The sequence below is a fragment of the Entelurus aequoreus genome, linkage group LG16 (assembly GCF_033978785.1).
Source record: "Entelurus aequoreus isolate RoL-2023_Sb linkage group LG16, RoL_Eaeq_v1.1, whole genome shotgun sequence".
In the NCBI taxonomy this organism is placed as follows: domain Eukaryota; kingdom Metazoa; phylum Chordata; class Actinopteri; order Syngnathiformes; family Syngnathidae; genus Entelurus; species Entelurus aequoreus.
The window spans coordinates 16,773,674-16,800,670 of record NC_084746.1 but is presented as its reverse complement, the minus strand read 5'-3'; the positions used below and the strand labels follow the sequence as shown (position 1 = coordinate 16,800,670).

Sequence of the window (26,997 nt, the reverse complement as noted above, 5' to 3'; positions counted from 1 at the left end):
GTGTGTGTGTGTGTGTGTGTGTGTGTGTGTGTGTGTGTGTGTGTGTGTGTGTGTGTGTGTGTGTGTGTGTGTGTGTGTGTGTGTGTGTGTGTGTGTGTGTGTGTGTGTGTGTGCGTCTGAGGCTGCAGTGCGTTAATAAATGTCCCCACACGATGTACATTTGACAGTGATTTATAGCAGGGAAGCTAACATCAGCCTACAGTGACAGCCAAAATATCTACTAACGTTACTTACCGCGATGTGCTTCCTCAAATTTTACGTTGAGTTCATGTAAGCTTAATCTTGTTAATCATGTGACCGCCTGGCTCTGTTTGATTGGTGAAACGGAGTCAAACGTCACCAGTGACTGCATTTGATTGGTGAAACGGAGTCAAACGTCACCAGTGACTGTATTTGATTGGTGAAACAGAGTCAAACGTCACCAGTGACTGTATTTGATTGGTGAAACGGAGTCAAACGTCACCAGTGACTGCATTTGATTGGTGAAACGGAGTCAAACGTCACCGGTGACTGCATTTGATTGGTGAAACGGAGTCAAACGTCACCAGTGACTGCATTTGATTGGTGAAACGGAGTCAAACGTCACCAGTGACTGCATTTGATTGGTGAAACGGAGTCAAACGTCACCAGTGACTGCACTTGATTGGTGAAACGGAGTCAAACGTCACCAGTGACTGTATTTGATTGGTGAAACAGAGTCAAACGTCACCAGTGACTGCATTTGATTGGTGAAACGGAGTCAAACGTCACCAGTGACTGTATTTGATTGGTGAAACGGAGTCAAACGTCACCAGTGACTGTATTTGATTGGTGAAACAGAGTCAAACGTCACCAGTGACTGCATTTGATTGGTGAAACGGAGTCAAACGTCACCAGTGACTGTAATTGATTGGTGAAACGGAGTCAAACGTCACCGGTGACTGTATTTGATTGGTGAAACGGAGTCAAACGTCACCGGTGACTGTATTTGATTAGTGAAACGGAGTCAAACGTCACCAGTGACTGCATTTGATTGGTGAAACGGAGTCAAACGTCACCAGTGACTGCACTTGATTGGTGAAACGGAGTCAAACGTCACCAGTGACTGCATTTGATTGGTGAAACGGAGTCAAACGTCACCAGTGACTGCATTTGATTGGTGAAACGGAGTCAAACGTCACCAGTGACTGTATTTGATTGGTGAAAGGCAGGTATGCGATAGATCCTACTTTGAAGGTCTGTCTGACAAACCAAAACAAACAAAGCGTGCATTAACAGATCGATAAAAATCAGTAGCGAGTAGCGAGCTGAATGTAGATAAATGGAGCGGAGTAAAAGTAACGTTTTTTCTCTATAAATATACTCAAGTAAAAGTAAAAGTATGTTGCATTAAAACTACTCTTAGAAGTACAATTTATCCCAAAAGTTACTCAAGTAGATGTAACGGAGTAAATGTAGCGTGTTACTACCCACCTCTGCATTCTATATTGTGTTTTGGAAAAAGGTTGTCATAGACGTTACTTAATTCACTAAGACAATACAAAAGAAAACACATTTTTATGCATATGTAAATGTATTCAGTTATAAACATTCATTCACTTTCTTCTTTCCTTCATGGATCTAAAATTTACCGCTGCCGGTATTTTTTTCTATATTTTTATTGTAATATTTTCAGAATGTGTTTGTTCTATTTTTGGCCAAAGTAAGACAAAAAAAACTATCTGAAGTTTTCTTTATTTTTTAGTTTGTGTGTGCACAAATTTTCTTCCACGCGGCCCCTGAGCTAAAATTAGTTTGACACCCCTGCTCAAGTGGTACGCCAAATAATTGCTTAATTACCCCCCTCCCGCCCAATTGTCCCAAGTTTATTCATAAAAAGTGAATAAGGAGATTCTGTAATTTGAATTGCCACCCAAAGAGTAAGATCCACAGTGATTAGTATTGACCACGTACATTACACAATATCAATTTGCACAGACTAATTATATAGGTCCTAATTTGGAAAAGCTGTCTAATTCATGGTCCAATTCATTAAAAACCACGTTAAAGGTCTACTGAAACCCACTACTACCGACCACGCAGTCTGATAGTTTATATATCAATGATGAAATCTTAACATTGCAACACATGCCAATACGGCCGGGTTAACTTATAAAGTGCAATTTTAAATTTCCCGCTAAACTTCCGGTTCAAAACGCCTTTGGAGGATGACGTATGCGCGTGACGTCACGAGGTCAACGGAAGTGTTTGGACCCTATTGGACACAATACACAAAGCTGTTTTCTTCGACAAAATTCCACAGTATTCTGGACATCTGTATTGGTGAATCTTTTGCAATTTGTTTAATGGACAATAGAGACTGCAAATAAGAAAGTTGTAGGTGCGATCGGTGTATTAGCGGCGGACTAAAGCAACACCAGGAGGTTGTGTTTGAGCTGGATAGCAGACGCACTACGGTGAGTACAGCTTTGGCTTCCAAACATTTGATCGCTTGCCCGTACGTGCGTGTCGATATGTGCATGTCACGTAAGTAACTTTGGGGAAATATATGTTTCTTGCCGACTCTGATGGCGGCCGGGGTGTCGTCGAAAGCTACGACGCCCGCCGCCGCTCCGTAGCTAAGTTAGCTTCTATTTTTTTTTAGCTTCGCCAAGCTGAAAATTATTAACCGTGTATTTACATGTTCATGGTTTAATAGTATTGTTGATCTTCTGTCTATCCTTCCAGTCAGGGTTTTTTTAAATTTTGTTTCTATCTGCATTTTAGCCTGATGCTATCACGTTAGCTCCGTAGCTAAAGTGTTTCGTCGATGTATTGTCGTGGAGATAAAAGTCACTGTGAATGTCCATTTCGCATTCTCGACTCTCATTTTCAAGAGGATATAGTATCCGAGGTGGTTTAAAATACAAATCCGTGATCCAGAATAGAAAAAGGAGAGAGTGTGGAATCCAATGAGCCAGCTTGTACCTAAGTTACGGTCAGAGCGAAAAAAGATATGTCTTGCACTGCATTCTAGCACTCTAACGTGTTCCTCATCCACAAATCTTTCATCCTCGCTCAAATTAATGGGGTAATCGTCGCTTTCTCGGTCCGAATGTCTCTCGCTCCATTGTAAACAACGAGGAATTGTGAGGAATCCTACGTCCTGTGACGTCACGCTACTTCCAGTAGGGGCAAAGGTTGTTTTTATCAGATACTAAAAGTTGCGATCTTTATCGTCGTTGTTCTATACTAAATCCTTTCAGCAAAAATATTGCAATATCGCGAAATGATCAAGTATGACACATAGAATGGATCTGCTATTCCCGTTTAACTAAAAAAAATTCATTTCAGTAGGCCTTTAAAGTGTCATTAAAAAAACACACAAATTGCCCACTGAACTATGTGAACATTATAAAAAAAGGTATAGGACCACACACAATTAAAAAACACACCCATTTAACCCATTTACAAGGCCTGATGGGTAATATGCAAAACACTCCATACATTGACATGTTTGACACATTTTAGTTGCTTGAGGGACATGGATAGAATATGGATGATTGGCTAGATGTTTCTGATGGATTACAAAACTTTAACAAGATTGTAAGGGGAGTAAACAAGGTAGGAATGTTGCACATATAATATTATTCAATGTTTTATCGTTTATACTTCATATTGTAGTGGCAGGCATGCACACATATCCGGGTGGCCAGCATTCTTTTTTGATAGCTGATGATCAATGATGAGCCCGTGGTCCTTCACCTAACGTAAGTCATTTTAGTTACAATATTTTTTTTTACACAAGCGTGTTTACAATGTACATATGCCTGCCCACACAAGATTCATTTGTTTTGAACGTTATATCAGTCCCACCATCTTGTTATTCCACCGTGATTCCAGTTCTACTCAGTCCAGGTCATTTATTTGTTGTGCAAATACTCTTAAAGGGCATACTGTGTAATATTTTTATTATTCTGTTGCCAGCAATGGAAAGAGTGGATTTGAATGAGGACCTCGTCTAGAGGTTTAGGAATGTTACAAGAGGTTACAGCTACAAGAGGAAATTTGACACTGTGTTTGTATTTTGCGCCAACTGTTGCATGTTGTCTAATGTACTGTAATAGCTCAATACTTTTCAATATTGTTTAATGTCAGCCATCGTCTTACAAGAAGATTCACTCTGTACTTGGTGGTGGTAACCATGGCAAACTACTAAAGCAGCTACAGCTGACCCTAGGCTAGACTGATTGTTTTATGGTTGCCACCCCTGAGGGAAAAAAAAGTCTGGACAAGCCACTGCAGCTCCCTATCTTAAATGCTAACATGAAAACAAAAGTCATTACAAACCTTCTCCATTAAGAAACGACATAACCCCATCTAAATTTGCATAAACAGTGCTGTTCGAGCAACTAAGATATTCAATTGCGCACATTGAACTTACAAGAACAGAGTGATTGTTCTATACTGAGAAGAATATGAGACTAAGGTGTTTACACGGTGCATTCAAGGACCTCTGAACAGAGTAGGACGCCACTACACCCGCCAGAAATAATATATTTTAATTCGTTCATCACTTTTCACTTAAATACATCTTAAAGAGCTACAGTACAAACCAATATTTAAAACACAAAAAGCTTAGTTTCTAAAACAGATAAAATACTGAGACTAAAACACTATCAGGGAAGCATAAGAAATACAAAACATGCAAAATAGTGGCTTTTCTTTAAGTATGTCACTTTATTTTATTTTTTTTAAAGTAACGGTCAAATAATTTCAGTGTATGTACAGTATAAGTACTTTGAGTACATTCAACAATACCGCGATAATGATAAACGTGATATGACATTTTCATATATCCCCAAATTACAAGATTTTAAACAATCTACAAAAAATCTGGGTGTGATTTTTGACTTTGAGCTGACTTTTAACCCACGTAATAAAAATATTACAAAAATAGTTTATCATCTTAAAGGCCTACTGAAATGAATTTGTTTTATTTAAACGGGGATAGCAGATCCATTCTATGTGTCATATTTGATCATTTCGCGATTTTGCCATATTTTTGCTGAAAGGATTTAGTAGAGAACAACGACGATAAAGATCGCAACTTTTGGTATCTGATAAAAAAAAAAGCCTTGCCCCTACCGGAAGTAGCGTGACGTAGTCAATTGAACAGCTACTCACATTTTCCTATTGTTTACAATGCAGCTAGAGCGATTCGGACCGAGAAAGCGACAATTACCCCATTAATTTGAGCGAGGATGAAAGATTCGTGGATGAGGAACGTTAGAGTGAATGACTAGAATGCAGTGCAAGACATATCTTTTTTCGCTCTGACCGTAACTTAGGTACAGGCTGGCACATTGGATTCCACACTCTCTCTTTTTTCTATTGTGGATCACGGATTTGTATTTTAAACCACCTCGGATACTATATCCTCTTGAAAATGAGAGTCGAGAACGCGAAATGGACATTCACAGTGACTTTTATCTCCACGACAATACATCGACAAAACACTTTAGCTACGGAGCTAACGTGATAGCATTGTGCTTAACTGCATATAGAAACAAAATAAATAAATCCCTGACTGGAAGGATAGACGGAAGATCAACAATACTATTAAACCATGGACCTGTAAATACACGGTTAATGCTTTCCAGCCTGGCGAAGGTTAACAATGTTGTTGCTAACGACGCCATTGAAGCTAACTTAGCAACCGTACATCACAGAGCTATGCTAAAAACAGCTATCCACCTACGCCAGCCAGCCATCATCTGCTCATCAACACCCGTGCTCACCTGCGTTCCAGCGATCGAAGCTGCGACGAAGGACTTCACCCGATCACAGATGCGGTCGGCGAGACGGAGGAAGTTAAGGTGAGTTCGGCGGCTAACGCGTCTGCTATCCATCTCTGTCTTCCTGGTTGTGTTGCTGTAGTCCGCCGCTAATACACCGATCCCACCTACAACTTTCTTCTTTGCAGTCTTCATTGTTCATTAAACAAATTGCAAAATATTCACCAACACAGATGTCCAGAATACTGTGGAATTATGAAATGAAAACAGAGCTATTTTGTATTGGATTCAATGGGGTACCGATACTTCTGTTTCACTGGCTACGTCACGCGCATACGTCATCATCCAAAGGCGTTTTTAACCGGAAGTTTAGCGGGAAATTTAAAATTGCACTTTATAAGTTAACCCGGCCGTATTGGCATGTGTTGCAATGTTAAGATTTCATCATTGATATATATACTATCAGACTGCGTGGTCGGTGGTAGTGGGTTTCAGTAAATAAATAAATGATAAATGGGTTATACTTGTATAGCGCTTTTCTACCTTCAAGGTACTCAAAGCGCTTTGACAGTATTTCCACATTCACCCATTCACACACTGATGGCGGGAGCTGCCATGCAAGGCGCTAACCAGCAGCCATTAGGAGCAAGGGTGAAGTGTCTTGCCCAAGGACACAACGGACGTGACTAGGATGGTAGAACGTGGGGATTGAACCCCAGTAACCAGCAACCCTCCGATTGCTGGCACGGCCACTCTAACAACTTCGTAGGCCTTTAACATGCCGTAATTTTCTGTCGTTTAAGACTATTGTAATGTTTTGCTCTCTGGCCTTCCCAAAAAGAATATCAGAACTCTACAAATATTACAAAACTCTGACGAGGACCAGAGGGCGGGAACACATTACACCAGTTTTAAAGTCGCTACATTGACTACCTGTCCACTTCAGGGTCGATTTTAAAGTTCTAATATGAGTTGTTAAATGTCTTAATGGCCTTGCACCTTCTTAATTAGCAGACCTGCTTTTACCGTATCAACCCTCGGGGACCCTGAGATCCTCTTGCACCAGCCTTTTATTTTGAGCAAATACCAGAACAAAGACCCACGGTGAGGCGGCATTTAGCCACTACGTTCCACACCTGTGAAACAGCCTGCTAGTGTTGATATTTTTTAAAAAGGTTAAAGACACACCTTTTTAATCAGGCTTTTTACTGATCATGTTAAACTATGTTTTTAATTATTTACTGTGTTGTTTTCTATCTTAATTATTAATAGGACTACTATTATTCTCTCAATGTTACGTTTTTATTAATTTATTATTTAGATATTTTATCTATATATTTTTGTACATACATTACTCATATATTACGTACTATTTTTAGATGGCCTTAATTTTAGTTATTTTCCAGTGTAGACACCACAAAGGTGGCATTTTTCTTCAAATCCTCAGTACAATGCCACGTTTTTTTTTGCTTTTTTTGTTAATGTCAACAGTGCAGTGTGCGCTTTCTTCAATTCTTTTATTTTTTGTGTACAACACTTTCTGTTTGCCACTTGGCTGTGTATGGAAAAAAGCTATATACATAAAGTTTGATGTGACAGCTTGCTAGTCAAATGTGCAGGATGTGTTGCAATAATAAATACAAAAAACATACTCACAACTTTGTGTCTAGCTGCAGCAAAAAGCCCTGATTATCATACACTGAAAGAGAAAAACAAAAATTAGTTTAGTAGATTTGAGCTCAAATAAAAGTATAACATCAGATGTTGGGGTTAGTTAACACTTGTTTGTTTGTGAGTTAACACATTGTTGCTGTAGTTATTTTTACATGTAGAAAGAACTGGAATTTAAGGGTTAAGACAAACAAGCAAGGTTAAGGTGAAGCCAGACAAAATGATCTGTTGAGTCTAAAATAAAGTGAGGATAACAGTTAGCGATCACCTATGGACAACCAAATCGGCGGCCAATAGGTGCCTGCTATGGAGTTGAGGAGGGTAAAGCCATTTAGAAGACAGAACACAACCATGTTAAATACAGCAGTGCCCAAAAATGTATTTACACTTTGAATAAAATGAAGGCCATTACATGACGAGAAGATGCAATATAATCAGGTATTATTTCACTACTGAAGTTTCCAATATCTTGTAGGATTAATGGCTTCCATTACCATTCACAATTGGTTAAGTCTAAAAATACTAATAAGAAAAGGAAAAATCAATGTTATAGTGTGGATACATTTCCTGGACACGCTATATTTATGAAATGACGAGAACTAGAGAGAGATACATGATCTTAGACAGCCACAATGTATCCCAGCGGGCATTGACCAATTGTTTATGATACTGTATATGTACCATAAGCGATGCTGAACAAAAACAAGCTTCTGATCCAAACTCTAATCCAAATTGTAAATTTGTACTAGTGCAGTTAGTATCAGAATAAAATGTATAACTGACCTGCGTAGTGCATACAAAAATATTGATGTGACATATTATAATCCTATAGCTTCTAGCGATGGTTAGAATTCTACAGCATATATAGTTTCGGTTCGGTTCAATGCAGAGACCACAGAGTACAAGAGGAGACCAGGTTTATCAAAAGGTAAGCGTTAGTGGGAACTTGGAAGTAGAAAGAGCAGAGTTATGCCTGCGGTTGTTGAGCTCGTCTTCACAGAGGAGCTAAAGGAGAAAGATAAAGACAAGCAAAATGGGAATGCATGGCAGCTCATTAAGGACGGGTCCAAGCAATGCCCTGGAGGATGAGGACATTTACCAAAGCAGCAAGGAGGACAAATATGAGTGTATGGACGATATGTTTCTGTGGAGAAACATAACGCAGGGTGAGGTCCCCCAGACATTGCTTTAGGCAGAATAAAAGCAGTGGACTTCCAAATAAAGAGTATCTAAAATCGAATATAGAGACTGCGCAAGCATTTGATTAAAGACTGCATTTTACAGTTATCCGATAAGGACAGCAGAGGGCAGTGTTGCATCACAATGCAACTGATAAGGGGACGTTTGCCATAGAACATACTTCCTTTCACTGGGTGGGATTTACAAAAAAAATATACATTTAATCTTGTTATGCGTGTAATCTTAAACATATTTTCTGAGGTATTTTCCCACCTGTTTGACTAGGTTGTTTTATGTCAATCTAATCTCGAATGGGGGAGGAACGGTAAGGAGGGGTAAGGGTTTCACTTGGTAGAGCTGCAGATGTACCTGAGCCTACAATTAGTCCCACGGAGGTATCTGATTCCAGCTCTGAAACACAAAAGGGTCAGTTAGGCACATTTGAGGCCAGTCTGAAGGCACATGAGGATGACGAGGAAAAGACTGATTAGTACATTTACTCCAAGTAGATTGAATTATGAGCGTGGCATTACTCATTCAAACACTGAAGCCAAATGAAAGCCACTAAATCTAGAAAAAACCCTCACTGCGCTTAGGTTATTAATGCAGCGTCACCCATGAAGATGGAGCGAACACAACACACGCATTAGGAAAATGAAAGGGAGATAGATGAAAGTGATAAAGCCAAAGCTGATCAGTTAGAAGTGATTTGTATTCCATGAAAAAAATCAACCACCACGACCTAGCTGCCCATAGTTAGACAGTCAGTTTATTAAATGGGCGATCGCAGGCCCACTACCTGCAATTCTTTTCACTTCAGTCCCTTTAGTCGGGACTACTGTTGCCACATCAGCATCAAGCTCTGAAAATAAAAGTGGGTTAAGACACTGGAAAATCATTACTGGTGTAGAACTGTAAGAGCAACCATTTCAACCGCACAACAAAGACTAATGCAAAAAAAACAGATGCACACATTCAAAGTGAAGACAGAAAGAGGACCCATAGTACCTACCCAAGTAACCCTACAACAGAGGAAATAATTGTCCAGTCTTATGTGACAAGAGGTCCCCAAGGGGTGTAGAGTCACTTATTCATTTACCGACTGTGTGGGCATGTCTCATAGGGCTGTTACATTACCCCTTTCCGAAAACATGCTACTAGGTGAATAGAATACTATAAAGTTTGTCAACGGTACCGCAATAAATTAGTAAACTGATTAGTCCAATTTTACGGTCATGTCACATTAAAATTGTCAAGCTTTAACACCCCAAAGCAAATACAAGTGCAGTAAATCCAATCTAATTGCATTGCATACCACACAACAACACGGTGTGTGTGTGCGTCAAACACTTAGCAACCCGACTGTGGAAACAAACCGTTATTGAGACGGTGAGAGCATGTGATTTGATGCTCCAGGTACGTCTTTCACATTGAAGGGACAAGAACAGAATACGAGCCGGGTATCTGGTATCCTTAATGTCAGCCTTGAGATTCGCCCTGGGGACGTTTTTTGTTTTGAATGTTGACCAAAGTACAAAACTAAGTTAAAAGAAAAATAAACCGTTTCGAGGAGATCAAATTCATGTACTGTAGTTAATTACTCACTACTGTAGATCTGTTGCTGAAACTGTAAATGTGTAACTTTGGGGTTAACGATTCGATCCAAAATGTATTCTCTATTCAAACCAATTCACGATTCAAAATCAATACTTTTTTTTTTTCTTTCTTAAACATTGAATGCCAGTTCTATGATTAACTACTGTACTTTCCTCCATAAAATAGACAAGCAGCTCTCATGAATTGTTGTATGACTTAAAAGAAAACAGAATGCTACCCACACATTTAATAAAGTAAAATACAAATAAGGCAGCAAGACTCAGGCAAATCATATTGTTGGTGTAGATGCCCATACCTGCTGTACAGAATTGCTTTACAAAAGAGAAATGTAGGATTCTTTTTTTTTTTTTTTAATTGATTAAGAATAGTTAGAAATAAGAATCGTGATTCAATCGAAAATTGATTTGACACCCGTAATGAGCACCATTGGATAAATTAAAACAATCCCGAATGGAGAAAACTAAATGTATTGCAGCTGGCTCTTTGCACAGTTATCAAGCTCACTGACCTTACATACACTAAGAACGGGAGAACAAATGCCTTCTGAATAATTTTGTGTTTTTTCATTCAAAAAGGTGCATATAGGTCGGGTGGCTCAAACATTGACGGCCGTAGGCTCATTTTTTTGGCCCTCTAATGAACTTGTTTAGTGTAATTGCGGCTCATGCACCCTAGATGGTTAAGAGTGAAATATGTCCTTGCAATTTTGAATCAAACTTGATAACTACAACGAGGGTGCAAACACAAAAAATACAAAACCACCAACAAATTGGGCAACACGAACAGCAAATTCCTATGAGCAAGGGGAACTTTTTCCTGGGGAACTTAGAGCAGTGCCAAATTTAATTTTACATTTATAATGCCTTAAAGGCCTACTGAAACCCACTACTAGCGACCACGCAGTCTGATAGTTTATATATCAATGATTAAATCTTAACATTATAACACATGCCAATACGGCCGGGTTAACTTATAAAGTGACATTTTAAATTTGCCGCTAAACTTCCGGTTCGAAACGCCTCTGAGGATGACGTATGCGCGTGACGTAGACCGGCGAACACGGGTATGCCTTCCACATTGAAGCCAATACGAAAAAGCTCTGTTTTCATTTCATAATTCCACAGTATTCTGCACATCTGTGTTCGTGAATCTGTTTCAATCATGTTCATTGCATTATGGAGAAGGAAGCTGAGCAAGCAAAGAAGAAAGTTGTCGGTGCGAAATGGACGTATTTTTCGAACATAGTCAGCCACAACAGTACACAGCCGGCGCTTCTTTGTTTACATTCCCGAAAGATGCAGTCAAGATGGAAGAACTCGGATAACAGAGACTCTAACCAGGAGGACTTTTGACTTCGATACACAGACGCCTGTAGAGAACTGGGACAACACAGACTCTTACCAGGATTACTTTGATTTGGATGACAAAGACGCAGACGTGCTACTGTGAGTATGCAGCTTTGGCTTCTAAACATTTGATCGCTTGACCGTATGTGCGCAACTTTTTTTTGCGTATGTACGTAACTTTTTTTAAATATATAAGCTTTATGAACCTTGGGTTAGGTGAACGGTCTTTTGGGCTGAGTGATTGTGTGTGTTGATCAGGTGTTTGAATTGTATTGGCGTGTTCTATGGAGCTAGGAGCTAGCATAGGAGCTAGGAGCTAGCATAACACGTACCGTACCGTACGTGCGCGTCACGTACGTAACTTTTTAAAAATATATAAGCTTTATGAACCTTGGGTTAGGTGAACGGTCTTTTGGGCTGAGTGATTGTGTGTGTTGATCAGGTGTTTGAATTGTATTGGCGTGTTCTATGGAGCTAGGAGCTAGCATAGGAGCTAGGAGCTAGCATAACACGTACCGTACCGTACGTGCGCGTCACGTACGTAACTTTTTAAAAATATAAAAGCTTTATGAACCTTGGGTTAGGTGAACGGTCTTTTGGGCTAAGTGATTGTGTGTGTTGATCAGGTGTTTGAATTGTATTGGCGTGTTCTATGGAGCTAGGAGCTAGCAGAGGAGCTAGGAGCTAGCATAACAAACACGCAGGTGTTATTATGCAGGATTAATTTGTGGCATATTAAATATAAGCCTGGTTGTGTTGTGGCTAATAGAGTATATATATGTCTTGTGTTTATTTACTGTTGTAGTCATTCCCAGCTGAATATCAGGTACCGTGAGTATGCAGCCTTGGCTGCTAAACATTAGATAGCTTGACCGTATGTGCGCGTCACGTACGTAACTTTTTAAAAATATATAAGCTTTATGAACCTTGGGTTAGGTGAACGGTCTTTTGGGCTGAGTGATTGTGTGTGTTGATCAGGTGTTTGAATTGTATTGGCGTGTTCTATGGAGCTAGGAGCTAGCAGAGGAGCTAGGAGCTAGCATAACAAACACGCAGGTGTTTTTATGCAGGATTAATTTGTGGCATGTTAAATATAAGCCTGGTTGTGTTGTGGCTAATAGAGTATATATATGTCTTGTGTTTATTTACTGTTGTAGTCATTCCCAGCTGAATATCAGGTCACCCCCGGCTCTCACAGCATCTTCCCTATCTGAATCGCTTCAACTCCCCACTAGTCCTTCACTTGCACTTTACTCATCCACAAATCTTTCATCCTCGCTCAAATTAATGGGGAAATTGTCGCTTTCTCGGTCCGAATCTCTCTCACTTCATGCGGCCATCATTGTAAACAATAGGGAACTTTGCGTATATGTTCAACTGACTACGTCACGCTACTTCCGGTAGGAGCAAGCCTTTTTTTTTTTATCAGATACCAAAAGTTGCAATCTTTATCGTCGTTGTTCTATACCAAATCCTTTCAGCAAAAATATGGCAATATCGCGAAATGATCAAGTATGACACATAGAATAGATCTGCTATCCCCGTTTAAATAAAAAAAAATTCATTTCAGTAGGCCTTTAAGCCAGACCTGGGCATTCTGCAGCCCGCGGGCCACATCCAGCCCTTTGTGCGTCCCTGTCCGGCCCGCCTGAGACCAGTCATAAATTACAAAATACATTTTAAAAAGTATCTATGTCAAGTGTGAAATACAATGGTGCTGCTTTTGTTTTGAAAAGCGTTATTTGTATTACTTCCGCGTGGACGTATGCGCGTGTGTGATTGTGAGTGAATGTGAACAGCTGCAATCACAAATTACAAACTAAAGTTGAAAAAACATCTATGTCGTGCGCGCAATACAACTGTGCTGCTTTTATTTTGAAAAGTGTTATTTATGGGCGTATGTCCGTGTGTAACCTGTGAATGAAGGTGCACAGCGACAAGTGATGCAGGGTTTACACCCGAGACGCTAAAAAGAGAAAAGTTGATGACAAATGGCGTGTTTTCAACAAGACATGGACTGTCGAGCAACGTTCCCTCTAAGGTGCGCGCCTGCGCAATTGCGCACTGCTCAAGCGTCCTCTGCGCACAGCAAATACTGTATATGCCGCGCACCTAATCAAATCCCATCTGAATTCTAAACAAAACAAACATTTATTCTGTGTAATTTTGCAATGCAACTTTGAGTGATAGTGTTCGTCAACACCGTTCAATTATTGTAACGTCTATCGAGATGCTTCGAGGCCACGAATTATATTGATCACTTTATTGAGCAAAACTGTTTATATTTGGCCATAACCACACCAAAAACATGAGTAAAACACTCCTATCTCGAAAAACTAGTCATTTTCTGCCGTACAAACCAGGCCAAAACCAACTTGTCATCTGTCACTAACACGCATCCCACTAAACCACTGGTGCGTTTATGGCCACACAAAAAGTCGGACAACTCAAACACCACACAAAGTTACACTATGACTTCTCAGTCATACGTGTGCTTATTTTACTGTCATTTATTATTAATGTTCATTTATTTATATTAATCATGGAATGCTGTTACTAGAGAAAGTTACAGGAATGCACACTTCATCCTATGCTTACATTTCATTGTGCAACATGAGGATGTTTAAGGGGAACTAAATGTGATCCCTGAAAGGGGTACAAATGATTTCCAAAGCAGTGCTTTTGGTATAAAGTTAAGTTAGGTTAAATGAAAGTATAATTATTATTATTATTATTATTTATTTTACGGTATATATCAAAAATAGTATTGAGCAAAATTTAATTGAAATATTGTCGATGTGGCCCTCCAGCAGTGCTCGGGTTGCTCATGCGGCCCCCGGTAAAAATTAATTGCCCACCCCTGCCTTAAGGTCTACCACAGCTCAACTGCTGGTCAAATTGGTTAACAAATGTAGTCATTTTGAAGTAAATATTTTAATGTGGCCCAGCCCCTACTTCCAATGCCCCCCAGATAAATAAGACTTTAAAACCCCGATCTAGATTTTACAAGCCAATAGGAACGTTTTATAGTGTTCCGTTTGAACGTTTATACTGGCTAAAACAGGCGCTATACAAGCAGTCACCCATCTATTTAACATAGCAACACTAGATAGGGTAGAAGTAAAAGCACAAATCAAACAAAGAATATTAAAATTGTACATTTATAATGCCTACCACAGCTCAGGGTCACTATGGCTGCTGGTCGAAATAGTTAACAAATGTAGTCACGTGGCTAAAACATGATTTTGAGGTAAATATTTAATGTGGCTCAGCATCTATTTCCAATGCCCCCCAGATAAACAGACTTTAAAACCCCGATCTAGATTTTACAAGCCAATAGGAACGTTTCATAGTGTTCCGTTTGAACGTTTATACTGGCTAGAACAGGCGCCATACAAGCTGTCACCCATCTATTTAACATAGCAACACTAGATAGGGTAGGACTCAAAGCACAAAACAAAGAATATTAAAATTGTACATTTATCATGCCTACCACAGCTCCGGGTACTATAGCTGCTGGTTAAAGTAGTTAAATATAGTCACGTGGCTAAAACATGATTTTGAAGTAAATATTTAATGTGGCTCAGCACCTACTTCCAATGCCCCCCAGGAAAATAGACTTTAAAACCCCAATCTAGATTTTACAAGCCAATAGGAACGTTTGATAGTGTTCCATTTGAACGTTTATACTGGCTAGAACAGGCGCCATACAAGCCGTCACCCATTTATTTCACATAGTAACACTAGATAGGGTATGACTCAAAGGGTAGGATTCCAAAGCACAAAACAAACAAAGACTATTGCTAAACTCTGTTTAACATAATGAATAAGCTACTCATATTAAATTACATTAAAATTAGTCTTATTACACTCACACAAAATGTTCTCTCTAAAGAAGGCAGGCAACCTGCCCTACAGCACTGGAAAACTTAACAAAAATGTTTTGACAGTAGGCCTTTTGAATTTATTTGCACATGACCATGCAGGCGTCCATGTGATTTCAGACTTGAATGAATAATAAAGCACAAAGCCAAAACATTTTTTGGCCACGTCAATGGAGAGCGGAAGAATTCTGATATGACTAAATTGGGCGTGTAGAAAAAAGGTGTTTTGATATATTTTGTCTGAGGAACAGGGAGAGTGGACGGTAGGAACAGGAGTCTTAACGTTCACTCATGCAGCCAAGGACTGGCAGCAGTCCCATTGGCTTAGTCCGCATTCTTTGAGGCTGCAAGCCTTGGGCAAGTTGGGCATAGGAAAAAGTACTTTTCAAAAACTGCTACCGACATACTTGTGCAAAGAGAAATGTAAGATTAACAGAGAAGAAGAATAGAGTTCAAGCACTGATCTACAATCGCGATCAAAAGTTTACATACACTTGTAAAGAACATAATGTCATGGCTGTCTTGAGTTTCCAATCATTTCTAGAACTCTTATTTTTTTGTGATAGAGTGATTGGAGCACATACTTTGTTGGTCACAAAAAACATTCATGAAGTTTGGTTGTTTTATGAATTTATTATGAGTCTACTGAAAATGTGACCAAATCTGCTGGGTCAAAAGTATACATACAACAATGTTAATATTTGCTTACATGTCCCTAGGCAAGTTTCACTGCAATAAGGCACTTTTGGTAGCCATCCACAAGCTTCTGCTTGAATTTTTGACCACTCCTTTTGACAAAATTGGTGCAGTTCAGCTAAATTTGTTGGTTTTCTGACATGGACTTGTTTCTTCAGCATTGTCCACCCGTTTAAGTCAGGACTTTGGGAAGGCCATTCTAAAACCTTAATTCTAGCCTGATTTAGCCATTCCTTTACCACTTTTGACGTGTGTTTGGGGTAGAGATGTCCGATAACATCGGACTGCCGTATATTATCGGCCAATAAATGCTTTAAAATGTAATATCGGAAATTATCGGTATCAAAAAGTAAAATGTATGACTTTTTAAAACGCCGCTGTACGGAGTGGTACACGTACAGAGCACCAATAAACCTTAAAGGCACTGCCTTTGCGTTCCGGCCCAATCACATAATACCTACGGCTTTTCACACACACAAGTGAATGCAATGCATACTTGGTCAACAACCATACAGGTCACACTGAGGGTAGCCATATAAACAACTTTAACACTGTTACAAATATGCGCCACACTGTGAACCCACACCAAACAAGAATGACAAACACATTTTGGGAGAACATCCGCACCGTAACACAACAAACACAACAGAACAAACACCCAGAACCCCTTGCAGCACTAACTCTTCCGGGACGCTACAATATACACACCCCCGCTACCGCCGCCCCCACACCTCAACCCCGCCCACCTCAACCTCCTCATGCTCTCTCAGGGAGAGCATGTCCCAAATTCCAAGCTGCTGTTTTGAGGAGTGTTAAAAAAAATTATGCACTTTGTGACTTCAATAATAAATATGTTAGTGCCATGTTGGCATTTTGTTCCATAACTGAAGTTGATTTATTTTGGAAAACCTTGTTACATTGTTTAATGCATCCAGCGGGGCATCACAACAAAATTAGGCATAATAATGTGTTAATTCCATGACTGTATATATCGTATCGGTTGATATCGGAATCGGTAATTAAGAGTTGGACAATATCGGAATATCGGATATCGGCAAAAAAGCCATTATCGGACATCTCCAGTTTGGGGTCATTGTCCTGTTGGAACACCCAACTGCGCCCAAGACCCAACCTCCGGGCTGATGATTTTAGAGGTAATCCTCCTTTTTCATAGTCGCATTTAAAGCACCAGTTCCATTGGCAGCAAAACAGGCCCAGAGCATAATACTACCACCACCATTATTGACGGTAGGCATGGCGTTCCTGGGATTAAAAGGCCTCACCTTTTCTCCTCCAAACATATTGCTGGGTATTGTGGCCAAACAGCTCAATTTGTGTTACATCTGACCACAGAACTTTCCTACAGAAGGTTGTATCTTCGTCCATGTGATGTCAGATGAAACAAAAATTGAGCTGTTTGGCCACAATACCCAGCAATATGTTTGGAGGAGAAAAGGTGAGGCCTTTAATCTCCAATCACTCTATCACAAAAAAAATTACAGTTGTAGAAATTATTGGAAACTCAATTTGATTGATTGAATTTTTTATTAGTAGATTGCACAGTACAGTACATATTCCGTACAATTGACCACTAAATGGTAACACCCGAATAAGTTCTTCAACTTGTGACATTGTTTTTTACAAGTGTATGTAAACTTTTGATCACGACTGTATATCTACAGGTAAACAGTCTACATCAGGGGTCACCAACCTTTTTGAAACCAAGAGCTACTTCTTGGGTACTGCTTAATGCGAAGGGCTACCAGTTTGATACACACTTAAATTAATTGCCAGAAATAGCCAATTTGCTCAATTTACCTTTAACTCTATGTTATTATTAATAATTAATGATATTTACACTTAATTGAACGGTTTAAAAGAGGAGAAAACACGAAAAAAATGACAATTAAATTTTGAAACAGTTTATCTTCAATTTCGACTCTTTAAAATTCAAAATTCAACCGAAAAAAAGAGAAAAACTTAAAAAAAAGAATTTATGGAACATCATTAGTAATTTTTCCTGATTAAGATAATTTTAGAATTTTGATTAAATAGGTTAAAATCCAACCTACACTTTGTTAGAATATATAACAAATTGGACCAAGCTATATTTCTAACAAAGACAAATCATTATTTCTTCTAGATTTTCCAGAACAAAAATTTTAAAAGAAATTCAAAAGACTTTGAAATAAGATTTAAATTTGATTCTACAGATTTTCTAGATTTGCCAGAATAATTTTTTTGAAATTTTAATCATAATAAGTTTGAAGAAATATTTCACAAATATTCTTCGTCGAAAAAACAGAAGCTAAAATGAAGAATTAAATCAAAATGTATTTATTATTCTTTACAATAAAAAAAATACATTTACTTGAACATTGATTTAAATTGTCAGGAAAGAAGAGGAAGGAATTTAAAAAGGTAAAAAGGTATATGTGTTTAAAAATCCTAAAATCATTTTTAAGGTTGCATTTTTTCTCTAAAATTGTCTTTCTGAAAGTTATAAGAAGCAAAGTAAAAAAATTAATGAATTTATTTAAACAAGTGAAGACCAAGTCTTTAAAATATTTTCTTGGATTTCCAAATTGTATTTGAGTTTTGTCTCTCTTGGAATTAAAAATGTCGGGCAAAGCGAGACCAACTTGCTAGAAAATAAATAAAATTTAAAAAATAGAGGCAGCTCACTGGTAAGTGCTGCTATTTGAGCTATTTTTAGAACAGGCCGGCGGGCTACTCATCTGGTCCTTACGGGCTACCTGGTGCCCGCGGGCACCGCGTTGGTGACCCCTGGTCTACATGATAATAAAAATAATTTTAAAAATGCGTTAAATCTACCTTTTAAAAAAAAACACTGGATTACATTTGTGTAAAGAAGACCATGTTCATTGCTAAAGCTTGGATTAAAAGAAAAATTGTCCCCCAAAGCTCTTAGTTTGCAGTGGTATGGCTTCAAGATCAGATAGATTCATATATGTATCCATGAAAAAAGACCCCATTACTAAGCATCCACTCAACTGGTGAGTATATGGCAGTGAGAAGGGTCAATACCACAGAAGATTTATGTAAATATACAGAATGTAAGGTATTATGAGCAGGACATAATCCCCTATAGGCTCTATTGGTTATGGGGGAAATGGCACTTTTAGTCAATGAGCAAGTATATTTACAAGTGATCCTCTTAGTGGGGCTCAGCTGCCCAGAGAAGAAGACAGGAGTATGTCAACATGTGCCCTTTTTTTTCTTTTTACCTTTGACCTTTTTAGGCCAAACATCTGGAACCACAAGCCTTCAGACAGAAAATGTGTCTCCTAGTAAGCAACGATCCATGGCCGTTTAGACTTTTGAATTGTGTGGATGTGTTTTTCAAATCTAGTCTACGGACTTCTTTTGAATGCATGCAAGAGCTTTACTTCGTCTTACCATCCCCCGTTCACTTGATCAGCTAAATGGACAAACATCTATAGGAAAATGGAAACCAACACAAATCCCACATTTCATAATGGATTGTGACGAGCGTGGCGATATATTGATATGGCGACCTATCGCAATATTCAATGTTGCGATTAGGGTTGTACGGTATACCGGTATTAGTAGTACTATAGCGCCTCTGAAAAGTACCTAAACATGCTTCACTACACACCGTAGCTCACTGGCATCAAAATGTAAACAAACGCCATTGGTGGATCTACACCTAACATCCACTGTAATGATACCAAGTCGATACTACAATGATTACGTTGATATTTTTTGGCATCACAACATCTTCCGTTTTTAAAACATTCACATTATATTTATATCCAGGAGATCACAAAAAGCCCATGCCTGACCAGGGCTCAGAAAATCTGCAGAGACTCCTCCCACCCCCACCAAGGACTGTTTTCCCTGCTGGACTCTAGAAAGAGGTTCCGCAGCCTCCGAAGCAGAACCTCCAGGTTCTGTAACAGCTTCTTCCCTCAGGCCGTAAGACTCTTGAACGCATCATAAGTATCCCCTCAATGCCCCCCAAAAATGGATTAACTCGCTGGATTATAAAGACAATATAACATACATCCGTAAACCTGGATGCATATGCAAAAGTACAATATATTTATCTGTACAGTAATCTACTTATTTATATCTGCACCTTATTGCTTTTTTATCCTGCACTACCATGAGCTAATGCAACGAAATGTTGTTCTTATCTGTACTGTAAAGTTCAAATTTGAATGACAATAAAAAGGAAGTCTAAGTCTAAATCTAAGTCTAAGTCTAATAAACTCAGGAAATATGTCCCTGGACACATGAGGACTTTGAATACGACCAATGTATGATCCTGTAACTACTTGGTATCGGATTGATACCCAAATTTGTGGTATCATCCAAAACTAATGTAAAGCATCCAAACAACAGAAGAATAAGTGATTATTACATTTTAACAGAAGTGTAGATAGTACATGTTAAAAGAGAAAGTAAGCAGATATTAACAGTAAATGAACAAGTAGATTAATAATTCCTTTTCTACCACTTGTCCTTCATAATGTTAACAAAATAATAGGTAGATAAATGACACAATATGTTACTGCATATGTCAGCAGACTAATTGGGAGCCTTTGTTTGCTTACTTACTACTAAAAGACAAGTTGTCTTGTATGTTCACTATTTTATTTAAGGACAAACTTGCAATAAGAAACATATGTTTAATGTACCCCTTTTTTGTTAAAATAAAGACAATGCTATTTTTTGTGGTGCCCTTTATTTAGAAAAGTATCGAAATAATTTTGGTACCGGTACCAAAATATAAACACTAGTTGCAATACAATGATTGATAGCATTTGGCGAAAGGGGGGCCTTCTCTTAAAGAGACCGTAACACGAATAGTAACACAATTCACATTTTGGCATATTACTGTAACTGAGGGTCTTGTATAGATGAACATTGACGTGAAAGCGTAAAACATGAAGGTTGGACACCTGCCATGGACACCCAACTTCATCTCCCCGTCTTCATCACAATACCCATTAATAGTAGGAAAGGGATTTATATGGCCTCATTCGTCACAATTTTCCAGACACACGAAACGTGACAAATTGGGAGGTGTGTTAAAAATCTTAAAATGTGTTCAGTGCCAATTCCATCTTTGACCACAGCGTCAGTTGCTAAGTAGGGTGGCGCTTTCCATCATTTTTAGCAGACTGCATTGCAAAATGACTAAACCCCCACCTTCTAATGCAAGAGCCACCCAGGAATGGGGTTATCTGAATCCCTTCTCAACTGTAGACCACATGTAATCATTATCAACACATTCAAGTGCTAAATATTTTTGTTTTACACAGAACAGATACAATCTACTTGAGTCATGAGATGCAGTGATTTCCAAATGAGTGGCGAAGTTGGTAGAGTGGCTGTGCCAGCAATCGGAGGGTTGCTGGTTACTGGGGTTCAATCCCCACCTTCTACCATCCTAGTCATGTCCGTTGTGTTCTTGGGCAAGACACCTCACCCTTGCTCCTGATGGGTGCTGGTAGCGCCTTGCATGGCAGCTCCCTCCATCAGTGTGTGAATGTGTGTGTGAATGGGTGAATGTGGAAATACTGTCAAAGCGCTTTGAGTACCTTGAAAGTAGAAAAGCGCTATACAAGTATAACCCATTTATCATTTATTTATTAATTTAAATTAGTTAATTCTTTTAGATTGTATTATGCCATAAAATTTCAACTATGAAATGTAATTTTGTTTGTTTGCTTTTGATTAATCCATCACAATATAGCAATATGGCCAGCCCTAGTGTGAATGTGTTTGTCAAAAAAGCTTGTTTACAATTTTCAAAATGTTCTTGTAATCAGACAATATTTTCAGTATATTAATGGAATTTTGACCGGACATGTGTCGACTGTCATCTGCAGTCTTCTTCAGAAGGGTCACCTGACCACTGTGACGTGTTGCCCACCAGCTGTTCTTGTAAGCGTGGCCAACCAGGCAGACCGACTAATATCTACTCTGGACCTCCGAACATCCCACAGCACACAAACTATCAGTCGTGACAACACTATCAACGAGCAAACATCGTAACAAAAGAAGAAGACAGAAAAAAAGAAGAGTTCTCACTTCTCTGTGAAGCGCTTTGAGTGTCTAGAAAAGCGCTTCATTATTATTATTATTATTAAGAGAAACGTCAAAAATACACTCAAAAAAGGGGAAGAACAAGTAAAAACTAGAAATACAATAGGGTCCTCTGTCCCAAAGGGACATTCGGTCCCTAAAAAAAACAGGAAAAGAGAACAAAGACGAAACCCAAAGAAAAACCTGAAATAAAGAACAAAAAGTCCTAACCTTACCATACATTAGGGTGGGGGTGTCAAACTTGTTTTCATTGAGGGCCACACCGCAGTCATGGCTGCCATTAACAGTAAATAATTAATGAATTTGTCTAAGAATTTAAATTTTACTTTTTTTTTTCTTTTTTTTTTTAAACAAAGAGTAAAAAAATCTGTGGATTTTACACTTTTTTACAGAAAAAAAACTGGCAGCTTAGTTGCCAGAATGTTACTGTAAAATATATGGTGTTTTGTTTTTTTATCATTATTTTTACAACATTACTGTAAATAGAAATACAGTACCGCTGTTTAATTTTATTTTGGCAACTCAGCTCTTAGTTTTTTACCATAATAAAATGTGGATTTTACAGTAAAAAAAAAACAACAACTGACGGCTCCATCCATACATCCATTTTCTACCGCTTGTCTTTTTCGACTTAATTTTACTGTAAAAAAACAAACATTGATCGTTTTTTTTTCAACTTCCAGTAATATGCTGTAAAATACTCCCTAAATTTTACAGTAAGATCTATTGGTCATTTTTATAGTGTACAATTTGATGGATAACTTGCTTCAAAATCATAAATTAAGCAGATATTTAAGTATTTATTTGGATTTTGACCAAATAAGTTAGATATTATATTTGTTGCAATATTGGACACTATTTTCCCCCCTGTCAAAGTAGAAAAAAACCTAATACCTTTATTAAGAAAATAAGAAAGTAAAGAAAGAACATGTAAAATGACCTAGAGGGCCAGATCTGGCCCGCGGGCCTTGAGTTTTACACCTGTGCATTAGGGGAAGAACTGAACCAATACAGCGGGTCATGAACAAACAAAAATAAACAACAGTTAAACCTCACACGAAAACAAGACTTACTTGTAGAACAAGACAAGAAATGCAATATCATTTACGGAATCCCATGTAAATCATGCATCGGAGAAACAGGGAGGACATTTAACACAAGGAAGAAAGAACATCAGAAAGAATGTGAAAAAGAGACAACTGGAAGGTTTACAAGAAGCCTAAAACAAAAATCCAAACAAGAAAAACCTTAAAATCAGCCATACCGGATCATTGCAAAATAAATAACCACATCACGGACTCGGACAATGCCCAAATCATGGGGACAGAAAGTAACAAATTCAAACGATGGATTAAGGAGGCGATGGAACTAATGAAGCGGTCCAGGGAAACCATCAATCGGGTTGAGGGAGCATTCATGCTCTCGCATACCTGGGACTCCCTCCTCCATGAACCATCAAGCCAACCAGGTAGACTTGACAGGTCTGCCTGGTTGGCCTCACCTATAAGAACAGCTGATAGGCAACACGTCACAGTGGTCAGGTGACCCTTCTGAAGAAGGCTGCAGATGACAGTCGAAACATGTCAGGTAAAAATTCCATTGAATACAGTGGTCCCCAACCTTTTTGTAGCTGGGGACCGTCAACGCTTGAAAATTTGTCCCAAGGACCGGGGGGGTTTAAGAAATACAATCATGTGTGCTTACGGACTGTATTCCTGCAGACTGTATTGATCTATATTGACATACACATACACAATATGTATATATTGTGTTTTCTATGTTGATTTAATAAATAAATAAATAAAAAATAAATTTATTTTTTATTTTTTTTATTATTTCTTGCGCGGACCGGTACCGGGCTGCGGACCGGTACCGGGCTGCGGTCCGGTGATTTAATATACCGAAAATATTGTCTGATTACAAAAACATTTGAAAAGTCAATGAAAAAGAAGACATAATGAACCTTTTAGAGCAAGCTAGTTTACAGACTACATTGGAATAGTTCCAGTCAGTGTTGAACATAATGTGGTCCAAAGAAAGCATATGGTAAAGACTAAGTGAAGTTCAGCCACTGACCAAATAATTAGACAGGGAATATTCCCGGTTTTCCTGAAATTCCAGGAATTTTCTAATACTATATCCTAATTAAAAATGTTACTACTTCAACATTTCTCGACAGTTTTGAAAAATTCCAACACCGACGATTTCAACTCATTCAAAAAATTCCCTCTTATCCCAAAATTCCTAAATTTCCATGAAATTCCCATGAAATTCCCATTGAAAAGAATGGGACATTTTTCAAAGTTCCACAACTCCCACAATTTTCATCTGATTCAAACCGTTCCAACTTCAAAATATTCAGCATGTTCAGGAATTGTGCTCTACTTCAACAATTATTAAAAAAAATTCCCGGGTTTCCTAGAATTCCCAGTTTTTAAAAGACATTTTCCCCATTAAAAATGAATTATCGATTTTTCAAACCTCAACTATTCCCACATTTTTCACCCGATTCAAACAATTCCACTTTCAACACATTCAATTCATCCTGGAAATTCAAACAACCACTATTCCACGTTCAACAAATTTCCTGGAATTCCTGTTTTTTTTCTAACCCTATTTCCAACCTTTTTTAGTGCGATGACTTCATATTTTCAACCCATTTCAAACATTCCACTGTCAAAACATTCCTCTTAGTCAGGACAAAAAAACAAGTTGGTTTAAGAACTTGAAAAATTCCCGGTTTTCCCGAAATTCTGTAATACCATTTTTCAATTAAAAAACTGTTACCACTTCAACATTTCTTGACCGATTTAAACAATTCCAACACCAACCAATTCAGCTCACTCAGGACATTCATTCATGCTCCATTTTTTTTTTAATGCCACATTTCCCAAAATTCCCAAATTTCCAGAAAGTTCTTATTGAAATGAATGGGACATTTTTCCAAGTTGCACAATTCCCACATTTTTCAACCTATTCAAACCATTCCACCTTCAACACATTCCACTTATCCTGGACATTGAAACTATCAGTTTTCCAAGTTCATAAAATTCCAGGAATTCCCAGAATTCACGTTTTTTTCAAACCCTTTGTTCACCCCTTTTTCTGGCGACTACTCCTTCCACATTTTCCAACCCACTGCAACCGTTCTACCATCAAAACATTCCTCTTAATCAGGACAAAAAACAAAATTGTTTTTTGAACAGGAAAAATTTCTGGTTTTCCCAAAATTCCAGGAATTCTGTAATACTGTATCTCAATTAAAATGTTACTACTTCAACATTTCTCAACCGTTTAAAAAAATTCCAACACAGACCATTCAGAAAATTAAACTTTTTTACCAATTTTTAAAAAAATACCCTCTTTTCCCGGAAATCTTAAATTTCCATGAACAAGCCAATTTTCCAAAATACCATGAATTCTAAGCCATTTGGATTACTTGTTTACACTGTACATGAGCAAGGCACCGTGTCGCATTCCTATTTGCTGCATTCATTGGAAAGCTACTCTGTGTCACGCTGGTAAGACATCACACTTCTTACACAGTTGACACAGCTAGCACTACCCTGCCTACACCATCAGGGTTTACCATTCCAAAATAAACACTTGGCTGCAATAGCACAAAATGGAAGTACGATATGGTTTAATTAAACACTACACATTTGTCAGCATGACCGCGAGGTTTACACTTTCTATCGGAGATCAATAAATAACTGTGGTACATGTTATTACTGCTAGAGCTAATACGCTGCTGGAGCACAGTTTGTTGGCAACACAATAAAGTGATAAGAGTCTGCGGACACAGCTGTATCAGCCCACCGCATGTATTAATCAATCAGAAGAGTATTTTCTACACAAGTCCAGTGTTGCACATGACAGCCTTTTAACGTCATATTGGGTCCAATCTGGTAGTGTAGAACAAACATTTCTAAACAGTCCTAAAAAGTAATCCAAACTAGTAAAGACACAAACCCAGCAGAAAAAACATGAAGGCAACATTAAAAAACATTTAGGACAGGACTTTAGAACCCCCTATGGCATCGCACCCCCATTATTTGAAAATGACTTATCTAGAAGAACATTTGTAGGGTCAGAGATCAATGATGAGGGCTTTTGTTTTGAAGGACTTCTTCCCAAAAGATACTCTAGCGTGGCCAAAATGGGATTTTTTTCCAAATCAGATTTTTTTTCCAGTCGACTGCTTACACTGCAAGTAAAATTTAATCTTTATCAGACCCCAATGTGGCCTCGACGTCACTTGCATGCGCAGTTCGATAAAGTGAAAAACAAACAATGTTGACTAGATTCCGTAAATCAGGGGTGCTCATTACGTCGATCGCGATCTACCGGTCGATCACGGAGGGTGTGTCAGTCGATCCCCAGCCAGGCATTTAAAAAAAATAGTCCTAAAAATGAGCGATCATAAATCTTCACTATGACGTCACTTTCGTCACTTGATTGACATTCACGGCACCTCGAGGGTCTTCTGAGATGACGCTGGCTGCTACCAGCTCATTATTAAGAAAAAATTACCGACAGGAAGGCGAAAAACTCTTTATTTCAACAGACTCTGGCGCCGTACCTGTCGTCAAAACTCCAAAGACCGACTGCACAGTTGCACAATAAAAGCGGTGCTTCATCCTGCCTGCGCTAACAAAATAAGAGTCTCAGAAAGCTGGCGTGCACAAGCTAGCAAGCTACGGAGTTTACCGCCAATGTATTTCTTGTAAAGTGTATACAAAGAAGTAC

At 38.5% G+C, this 26,997-nt stretch overlaps 1 protein-coding gene across 6 annotated transcripts in view; it reads right to left on the bottom strand.

Moving 5' to 3' along the window:
• Nucleotides 1-26,997, bottom strand: part of st3gal3b (ST3 beta-galactoside alpha-2,3-sialyltransferase 3b) — a 212,856-nt gene that overhangs the window by 142,808 nt on the left and 43,051 nt on the right. For 3 of the 6 annotated variants that reach the window (XR_009821308.1, XM_062022256.1, XM_062022255.1), the window contains 3 exons: nt 9,406-9,468; nt 8,976-9,017; nt 7,413-7,455 (listed from right to left, as the gene is read on the bottom strand). Coding sequence is in view for 5 of the 6 variants with exons in the window: in XM_062022256.1 (XP_061878240.1) it covers nt 7,413-7,455; nt 8,976-9,017; nt 9,406-9,468 (148 nt within the window). In the remaining variant the exon portion in view is untranslated. Of the gene's footprint in view, nt 1-7,412; nt 7,456-8,400; nt 8,433-8,975; nt 9,018-9,405; nt 9,469-26,997 lie in introns of all 6 variants that reach the window. The other 3 variants (XM_062022260.1, XM_062022257.1, XM_062022259.1) reach the window with 3 other exon arrangements.